The sequence below is a fragment of the Salvia miltiorrhiza genome, chromosome 6 (assembly GCF_028751815.1).
Source record: "Salvia miltiorrhiza cultivar Shanhuang (shh) chromosome 6, IMPLAD_Smil_shh, whole genome shotgun sequence".
Taxonomy (NCBI): domain Eukaryota; kingdom Viridiplantae; phylum Streptophyta; class Magnoliopsida; order Lamiales; family Lamiaceae; genus Salvia; species Salvia miltiorrhiza.
The window spans coordinates 2,578,713-2,588,764 of record NC_080392.1 but is presented as its reverse complement, the minus strand read 5'-3'; the positions used below and the strand labels follow the sequence as shown (position 1 = coordinate 2,588,764).

The window sequence follows — 10,052 nt, the reverse complement described above, 5'->3', positions numbered from 1 at the left end:
AAGGGAAATACATATAGAGATAGAAAATTAACTGTAGTTGAAGTGCATTTGTTGATCTAGTGGTAAAATAGCTAATGTCTGAAATCAAAGATCTCAGATTCGAGTCCCTGCTATATAATTTTAAAAAGTTTATTTATCCAATAAAAAAAAGTTAAATTGGTACAAGAAAAATTAAAATCAAGGGCTAAATGTAATTTTAATTTCGTATTCTATCAATACCTCACTATTTTATTTCATTAAACTATCTTATCACACACTACACATGGTGGATGTATGGGAAGAGTAAAAAAAACATAGGTCGATGTAATAGATGATGAGTTCATGTGACTTGCATTAACAAAATGAGATATTCTAGTTTCAAGTGGTTTTCAAACGTAACCAAAATTTAATAAAAATGTATAACCAGTCATTAATAGAAAAAGAATAATTATATAAATTGGATTAATCTGTCAAATAACCTTACATAAATATGATGATGGGCAAGAATTTCCCAATTAACAAAGTAACACAACACATATTCTCACACACATTACAAGTAAGAATCAATAAAGCTTACATAATTATAGAAATATGTTGATCGTAGAATTCAAGCTCGGATTTGCCTTGATTGGTTGGCAGAGACGATAGTAAGAATTAAATAAATAATAACTCCCAAAAATCCAAGAAGTGTAGAAGCAATTCCTCTGTTGCAAAATTTGCCAAAATGGTCACAAATCTGTATCCAACCTGTATGTGAGTTGCCAAATTTCCCCACATACGCTATCGCCCACGACGCTGCTAATGCAGCCATCAATAGAGTCGTAATAATCTGTTCAAAAATAAAAATAAAAATCACATTAGTTAATTTATTAATATGCAAACATATATCCATAGTCTATAATTAAAAATAATTAAAGGGGTTTTGGCAAGTAAAATTAATCACCAACTATTTCGAAATTGCAACTTTAACGTGACTGTATATTCAGCCTTTTATTGCTAAGGAAGTCATACCACATTTCAAAAGTCACGTGGAAAATTGCAATTTCGAAATAAGTTAGTGATTTTATTTGCCAGAACCCCATTAATTAAAACTACGTCGTTTCGAGGTTTGACCGTACCAAGTCATGGAGGAACAAGCAGAAGTAGTGCGTTGAGCTTGCTGCCTTCCTCCCCATCAAGAACACCAGAATCAGCGACAAAAGGGAGAGTGCAAATGCAACGATATTTGCGAATGCGAAAAACCTGAAACGTATATTATTATACAAAAAATATTGTAAATGGAAAAAGGGATTACTATAAATTGGGTTTGGATATACTTTTTTTTTTTTTGGTAAATTACACAAGTAAATAAAAAAATTTAAAGACCAGACGATGGTGGAAGAGTTTGAATATACTTGAAAGCGGGGGAGTAGGTGTAACGGGCGTCGACGGGGATGCCGTAGACGACCGTGGCTTGCTTGTTGGTGAACATGAGACATGCAGCAGAAAGAGTAGTTCCAATGGCAAGAATTCTGAGGAAAATCTGTGTTGCATGAGATTTTGAAGATGGTGGGCTGCTGAAGTTATCTATGGAGATTGCCATGCTATCTATGTGTGTATGTTTCTCTCTCCCTCTCTAGATGAAGGAAGAAATGCAAATAGTGAGGGGTATATATATAGATGGGTAGGGTAAGGTAGGGTTTAGTTCGAGATATGGACTAATTAACTGTCGAAAGAAAAAACAGCATGAAAATAGAGATAATTGAGGGATTAATTCTTGGAATGGAAAAGATATAAGAGAAATGGACTGGAATTTGTCTTTTGTTTTTATATGGATAGTGATTAATGAGGCAACCTACCTGGCCAAAATAAATTTTAATTTCAATTTATTGCCATGGTCATGGACAATACGTACTTTTTAGGGTTATCATGTTCTAAATTTGAATTTTTTTTTGTAAAGTTGGGTACTAAATAAACTATTTAATTCACTATGATGTTGGGATAAAAGCGTTAAAAATGGTGATATAATCTAAAAAACAAAGTTTACTCGACGTGCAGACTTGGATAACAACTACGGGCTTTTCTCATCACTCGAAAAAGAAGAAAAATAGAAAAACTATAGTGTAGTATTTTATATATAATTAAATAATTTTAAATCACTTTTTGAATGTGCATGATAGCCATCCAAACTCTCTATCCACGACACGATATATATATAGTAACAAATTTAATATGCATGTCAAATTAATTAAAGATTTAATTTGATATAGTTTATACAAATATTTGAATTAAAATATAAAAATTATATTTATTTAAAATTTTAAATATTAAAATTACAAAAAAAAAATCTTTCATCTCGATCGCATCTTGTTTTGAATAAATCTCTATTTTAAAGTTATTTTTAATGTTTATTTTTATTTTTATTTTCATTTTCATTATTTAACTTATTTTTTACCTTATCATAATATCAATTTTTATTTTTGTAATTTTTTTTAATATTCGGTTCAAATATATTTAATTAAAATTAATTATTATATATTTATAAATATATAAAAATAATTCTTGTACATTGCCCGGAGTGCAAATAGCTGTATTTAGTCCACGATCAGAGAGTGCATTAATTTTCTTCCTTTATTTCCATCTACATTTGTGCGAGGTATTTTTCGTATTAGTTTTAATTCGATCATTTCTTTCTTTTTTGTATTCTGATTTATTTCCTTTTTTATTTTTTGCTCCTATTGCTTTTTTTTTTTGGTCCAATTTTTTTTCATGACTTATTTTATTAAAAAATTATACATATATATATATACACACACACTTTACTTCAAAAAGCAAATAATAGATCATTATTATTCAATAAAGCCGACATGATTTGAGATTAGTATGAGGATTTTTAATTTAATCGATCATTTTTTGGAGACACATGTGAGTTATTACTTATTAGTCACTAATTTCTTAGTAATAAAATACTGCAATTAAACGGTGCAATTGCAGGTGTCAAGTATCATATTCACCTGAACTTGAACACGAAAACACAAATAATAATCAGATCTAATTAAACAAACAAAATTGTTTTTCTTCGAATAAAACAAAATAAAGTTCTCAACACGGTGGATTACGTAGTGATGAGTGTAACGTATATATATATATAGCTGCAGATAATTAATGCAGAACCAAATTAATAGAATGCAGTTTATTAGTCCCTGTGAAAGGAATTATGCCACGGCCACCACATGCATGCATGTTGTCAATGTTAGAGAAAAAAGAAAAGGAAAAAAGAGTACTAGTTTATAAAATTGGTCGAGTTTAATTCAATAGAAGATCATTTTACGTTATAATTTATAATTAAAAAATTTAAAAATATATTTATATTTGAATATATATAGAATTTAGTCATTTGAAATCGTTGATTGTATTGGATGATGACGAATAGTCAAAATAATAAGGCTAGTATGATTTAGTCACTCAAACATAATTAAGAATTGTAGCGATTTAGTCACTCAAAAATAAGAATGAATAAGAATTGAGGAAAATTAGAATAGAGTGATTATACAATGCTACATAGGATATAATTTATTTTGCTTTAATATATATATATATATATATAGATTCGACATTAAATTTAATTTTTCAGTACTACATATTTTATTTACATAAACCTTTCAAGTTGTAGCGAATTAATCTCTTAAATTTTTGCACAAGTTTATGACTAAAAAAAAAAAAAAACATCCAACTTCAAAGATGCATCAAACCATCAAAAAAAATCCCAAATCCAAACTCATACTAGAGATTAAAAATGACAAATTTACCGTACATTAAAAGATTGAAATATTATTGAAACGAATCTACTTTGTAGCAGGATCCTGAAGTTGATTTTTTTCTTATTTTTATTGAATATACAGAAATTTTGTTTGTAATCCAAATGGTTAATTTATTTTGTGGATAAATAGATGTTGAATGTGCAAACTGTACAACACAAGCAACTGGTTATTGGGCATGAATTTACATGTGATGAGGGTTTTGGCTCAACCCATCTATCAGCATCTATAACATGTATGTACAAATATATACAAAATAACCAAATCAGGGAATCATCGAATCAACCTCGTTATTGACTGATGTCGAAATACTTTGGATTCGAGGGATAATCGTATTCCACTTGCAACTGCACCATCAAATTCGACCAAGCGTTACTAGATGAGCTCGATAGATGAAACACGAGAAAAAGTTAGCTAGCATCGACAAAACACGAGTGAACTTCAAGAAAAGTCAAGTGCAGATGCAAGTTGTGGAGAATCTAGCAGCACAAAGCATTTATGCAAAACAATAATTTACCCAGAACTCAAAACATAGAAAAGGAAAAAATGAAACGAGTGGATCTGCGTCTACTTCAACATCATAAAGCATTATAGTAAACACAAGGAACGAGAGGCAGTCAGCGTCCAACTCCTCATCTCCACAGCAGTTATTTTGATTATTTTAAGACTTACAAACTCATACTATAGTATACATTTTTTTATTGTTATTTGGATCTATTCGTTGTTTATAATTATTATGGTTTTTTTTTTGTTGTTGCTCGGTGTGAGGTTTACCCCTCAAACCGCCTCTCCTCGGCAAGGAAAAACGCCTCAATCCCACCTTAAGCTTTTCACAACATTGACCATATCAACATGCAACACCAAGCAAGATTCATAATCTAGAATCCAACTTCCATGAAACCTAGTTCCTCAACCCCAAGAATCAGAGATGAGAGAAATAATGCCTAAACACAATGAATTATCCACTAGGTTCTCTTGTTCCTATTTTCCAGCCAAAAGTTCCATAAATTATCTCCTATGATTCTGAAACCTATAGCTTGGATATTCTATCATCACCTTAGGGGTCGTTTACTTTGGAGGATTGGCCTTGATAGATAAAAATAGTAAGGCTAATCCCTTGTTTACTTTGATGGATAGAAACTTTGGGATATCTCAAGGCCCTTAATTATTTCTATCATGTAAGCTACTTTTACTTGATTCTTATCCCATTGAAATGGTGGGATTGGAGAAATCTTACTATTGAGGATAAAAATACTCAATCATGCAGCTTATCGATCATGCAAAGTAAACGCCCCCTTATAGTATTAGTTTAGTTGAGTACAAGAAAATAGGCACCTTTTATAGGTGTAAACTACCAGGTTTGAACTTACTAGGCTTGACATGGGGTGGAAAGAGAACTGTAGAGTACTCCATACATCTCTTGAGCAAATGATACAGGTGGGATTTTAATCAAAGAACGATAGCAACCTCTATGCGGAAAATTGACTTGTGTCTACAGAAACCATCACTTTATCCCATGTTTACAAAATAAAGCTGATCGTAGGGGAGTCTAACTAAACTTATTTAGAAGAGCTTAAATTCGAAGTTTATAAGGAAACAAGGTCCTAAGTGAAAGGAGCTTAAGATACTAACATCTTGTTTTAGGAAATCATCGTAGACAGCATCCATTGATATAGGTCATCATGGCAGTGATACGCACTTGTTATAGTGGGTAGTAAATTGAATCTCCATATAATGAGTTATGAGTATTGATAAGAATCAATGTAAGACCAAAATTCTACTAAGTTTTGAAAGAAGAATGCCAAGGCAAGGTTATGATAAACCTTATCCACAAAATACAGGGGGTTTTCACTTGTTCTGCATTAAAAGCACGTAATATGTTAGTTCAGAAATGCACATACCTTGCCCTCATCAGAATCTGAATGGCGCTGAGGGAACACGACTCTCATCTCATTGGACAAGTAAAACCGGCGTTCTTCTTGACTGTCCATATTGTTATTTGATGGTAGGGAGGATGGGCCGGATTTAGATTTCGTACAATGTTTTGAGTTCTTCTTCGCGTGGGGGCAAACAAAACGGAGATGTAAGGCATAACGCAGAACACTAGAGCCTGTAGTATTCTTATTAACCTTTGACCGGCAACATACAGATTTACTTTCTTTTCCACCAGACAAACTGAAAGAAATGTTATCTATATTCCCGCAATTATTCTCTAACAAGCTGCATGCATCGGTACAAAGTGTCCTCTGCTGTAAGGAATCACCTGATACTGAAAGCGAGGGGACTGATCCCTCATTTGTCACACCAGATTCTTTCTGTCCACCTCTATCCACAGCCAAAGTGGCCTTCTGCCTGAGGAATGTCTATAAGTTGAAAGGGAGAGCACATCAGATATCAAGAGATTGTTGGTAAAAAATTATCACACTGATTGAGAATGATCGGACATAATTCCTATGTTTTAACTTCACAAATCGACAGCTGAATACGAGGAAAAAAAGATAAACAAAGAATGTCCTGCTTTGAAGACAGAAATAATAGAATCAACAAATATGACTGTGGTATAGGAAGTAGGCAGTAGATTAAAGAACTTCATCACTTTATTTGATTCCGTAAGCTTCATATTCACCTTAGTGCCAGCCGGCATATCACTCAAATCATAGTTACAGAAGAATGTATGAATTGGTGTTCTTTCCGGATTGCTTAGGACCTGCAATGAAGGTCTGTTATTAGAGATAAATTGCAAAACTCAAATTTGCAGTAATTGTCACATCTGAGAAACTACAAGCCAAGACTTCCAAAAAGTAGAGAACAAGTTTTCGAAGCTTCAAGCATTAACCAAATAAAATGCAATACACTGGAATATATGTGAGAAAACGGCCATTTTTGGATATTAGATATAGCTATTTCATATAAACACCAATCTGGAACGGCTAAGAAGTTAAGTTATCCTTTTCAAACTATCTATAATCTTCCAAATTCACAACATAACGAAGAGGCAATAGCTATAAAATATAGAAGACAAAAGTATCAAAATAATAATACATTAGGTGAGAAACTGTCAGTGCTTTTTAAAGCCCGAGGTTAAAAGAAAATTGAAGAAAATAAAATGATAAAGATGCAGACAGAGGGAATACCAATTGCAACCGGCCCTTCATAGGTATTTTCAGGCGAGCTTTATCATCAGTGGAGCCATTCGCACTGAGGCTTCTCTTCAATATAGGACCTTCACATTTGTTTGAAGAGGAATGTCCAGAAAGATCTATAGATGAGTAGTATAATAAGTAATTATCACCATCAACACTAGTTACAGAAAATGGAAGTTTCTGCGGATGAGGTGAGAATTTTCCTCCGGTAATATTTAGTACAGCAAGGAAACCATCAATTTTCTGCACAAGAGAAGTAACAATGTTATTGAAATTCAGACAGCTTTCAGATTACATTAGATCAGATTTATGCGAATTCGTAGTAACAGAGAACGAAACATACCTGGTTGGCAATCCCGGAAGCTAACCTACCAGATAACAGTGATTCCTCAAATGAACCAACTAACGACCTTCTGACTGATAACCCACTCAGGGATCTACCGAATTTTGCATTTTGAGTAGTAGACTTTCTATTATGTCCGTGAATAGATATCAAACTCTCCGGTGTTAATTGATCAAAGTTCAACAAGAAAAATTCATCATCTTCAAGCCCTCTGCTCGACATGATGGCATTCTCATCCCTGTGAGATGACACAAAGCTCGAGATGGTTCCTTCAAGAGACTGTTCAACATCTTTAAAGGTTATACAGCTCTCATCAAGCTCTCTTTTGGGATCCCGAGATCCTTGAGAATTTCTTATTCTCCCACAAAATCTTGGTCCAAGAGGGGATAGAGACAATGGAGTGGAGACAAAAGCATCACGCGATATACTCACTGCTCTATCCTTAGATGGTGTTTCAATTTTTCCACCACAAAATGTAAGACCACTGTATGAAGAGAGGAGATTCTGAGACACACATCCATGATTTTCAAACAAGGGCCCATCGGTAATGATCCTGCAGTTGACATCACAATCTTCTTCCGATGGACTACTACTCCTTGAAAAGATAGGTATAGACCAATTAGGAGGACTGCCATGGTCCAAGTTACCTATGTGAGCTTTTTTATTTTCTTTCAGGGTAATGCCATAACTACCACCTCTTAAGTGAAAATCCTCGAGGTAGGATGTGTTCCCGATTTCCAGACGCTCACCTCTAAATCCATCAGGCAAAACCATACCATTCAAAGGCGACAATAGCCTTTTCCTAACCATTGAACTTGAGTTTTCACTTGTATTGCAAGTCATACTATTTCCACAAGACAAATGAATGCTATCAGGTTGTTTGTCTTCATACTGATTGGCACAGTTAATCAATCCGTTAGGTTCAAAACCCACAATCCTCGAAGCAGGAGTCTGAATGTTCTTTCCACCATGACGCGACAAGAAGCTAGTTTTGTCTATAGATTCAATCCTCAATTTTTGCAGATTGGGAACACCATCTTGATGCAAGCTAACCGTACCACATTCCTTTGCACGTTCCCCAAACGAAGAGCACGGAAAGTCATCAGTTATGCGACTGTTCGACTGTCTAATGTGCCTCTCGCTCACACCAAAGCTTCCTGCAGCACCAAACCGTGTGGGTATCTGCATCATTGAGCTCACCGTTGTTGACACTTCATCAGCTACACTTCCTGATGGAACTTGAGGCAAGCCCATGACTGACAGAGCAGCTTACTCGTTTTACTCTTTACTCGACCCCCCACAACCTCCAATTTTGATGCACTAACTATTTAGCAATAGAGTGACAACTGATTAAACCAAATAATGGCCTTTTATCCTTCTAAAATTATATGAGGAAACCAATCACCAGAAATTATCACGAGTCCGAAGAATGTTCTTATCATACTCATCAGTTTCCTAGAATTGTAAACAATAATCCTACATAAACTTCAACAACTATATCGCTAGATGGCAAACTATCTATCCACCCGGCGCAAGGCCATCCCAGTTGGTGTCCCTTCAAATATCCCAGCAGCCAAACTCAGACGCAAAGCAAAATAAGAAGCAGAACAGGTAGCATAATATGCATTGCCTTCTCTATCGTACAAGGAGAAAAACCACGAAATCATTTATTCACTCGGCAAGATCACAACCTATCCTGGGAGAAAAAGAAGCAAGGGGAGCTGGTTAATCAGCTAATTTATCTACTGAATGACAACTAAATAGAGACAAAAACAGGTTATGCTCTATCCAAATAGTATCAACTCAATTTTTCTAGTGCAAAAGTACCCAAATAGCATATTCTAATCAGATTTGCTACCAATAATTTATATTTTAAATCAAATCCAGAACTCAATCGTTAGAACTGAAAGAGAAAGCAGTACCCCTCAGCATCATATCCAAAAATTACAATAACAAAAAAAAAAGCAATCGGCTTAAACAATTCTGGAAAAAATCATATCAGCTTCGTGACTACCAGAAACAATCATTCGGAAAAAGGGGGAGGAAAAAAAAAACAAAACATAACCCATAAAATTTCATCAGTGATTCATCTTTACAATATCAATCTAGCATCTTTAAATGGCATACGATGCAAAAAGAAAAAAGCCCAGAAACTCGGATTGTCTCAAACGCGACCAGAACTGATTAATCAACACCATAAACCAGCAAAGATTGCTTTTTTACCGTCAAAATTTGTGCAAAAAATGAATTAAAACACATGTATGTATTGAAAAGACCCACCAGTTCAGATTACAAACTATCGGAAATCACGAAAATTTTGATTGGATTAAGCTAAAGGGTTTTATATTTGGGAAAGTAAACGAAAAGAATGCAGTGAATCTTGCAATAATACTAAATTGTGCAGCGGCGCCTCGCGTTTCTATCTGTTTCTCTCCTTTGTATAGAAATAAATCTATTCGGGTAAAAATATACTATCTTCTTCTTCTTCAATCTATAGCACATACCCTTTGGATATATATCTATCTATTAACTACATTTAATAGATTGAATAGTTAATAGATTACATATTCAACGATTCTCCTCATTCAAGGTCATACGTGACACATTCTCTATTTTCTATTCTAATTTATCTTAAATTTTCATTTAATCATTCTAATCTATACATTCTCTCATCCCACATTGAATTTATAGTAATCAATCAATGACTACTAGAGAACATATATAAAAGGATTAGATATAATGTGCATTTCTCCATTCCTCAATTATTTTGCAGCTTCAATTCAATTAAAT

General features: G+C 33.8%; 2 protein-coding genes across 3 annotated transcripts; both read right to left on the bottom strand.

Moving 5' to 3' along the window:
• Nucleotides 1–409: 409 nt before the first annotated feature.
• On the bottom strand, nucleotides 410–1,611 carry LOC130987891 (CASP-like protein 1F2). Its single transcript, XM_057911594.1, has 3 exons — nucleotides 1,374–1,611; nucleotides 1,098–1,221; nucleotides 410–808 (listed from the first exon to the last, which is right to left on the bottom strand). The coding sequence occupies exons 1-3, from the start codon at nucleotides 1,559–1,561 to the stop codon at nucleotides 587–589; spliced, it is 534 nt and encodes a 177-aa protein (XP_057767577.1). The 5' UTR covers nucleotides 1,562–1,611; the 3' UTR covers nucleotides 410–586.
• A 2,252-nt stretch (nucleotides 1,612–3,863) lies between these two features.
• Nucleotides 3,864–9,793, bottom strand: LOC130987890 (uncharacterized). Of its 2 annotated transcripts, none has more exons than XM_057911592.1 (6): nucleotides 9,543–9,793; nucleotides 7,263–8,958; nucleotides 6,911–7,162; nucleotides 6,403–6,483; nucleotides 5,678–6,139; nucleotides 3,864–4,123 (listed from the first exon to the last, which is right to left on the bottom strand). In XM_057911592.1, the coding sequence occupies exons 2-6, from the start codon at nucleotides 8,514–8,516 to the stop codon at nucleotides 4,067–4,069; spliced, it is 2,106 nt and encodes a 701-aa protein (XP_057767575.1). In that variant the 5' UTR covers nucleotides 8,517–8,958; nucleotides 9,543–9,793; the 3' UTR covers nucleotides 3,864–4,066. The 2 variants fall into 2 exon arrangements, with proteins under 2 accessions (XP_057767575.1, XP_057767576.1); XM_057911593.1 differs by having other exon boundaries at nucleotides 7,263–8,953; nucleotides 9,543–9,783.
• Nucleotides 9,794–10,052: the final 259 nt, after the last annotated feature.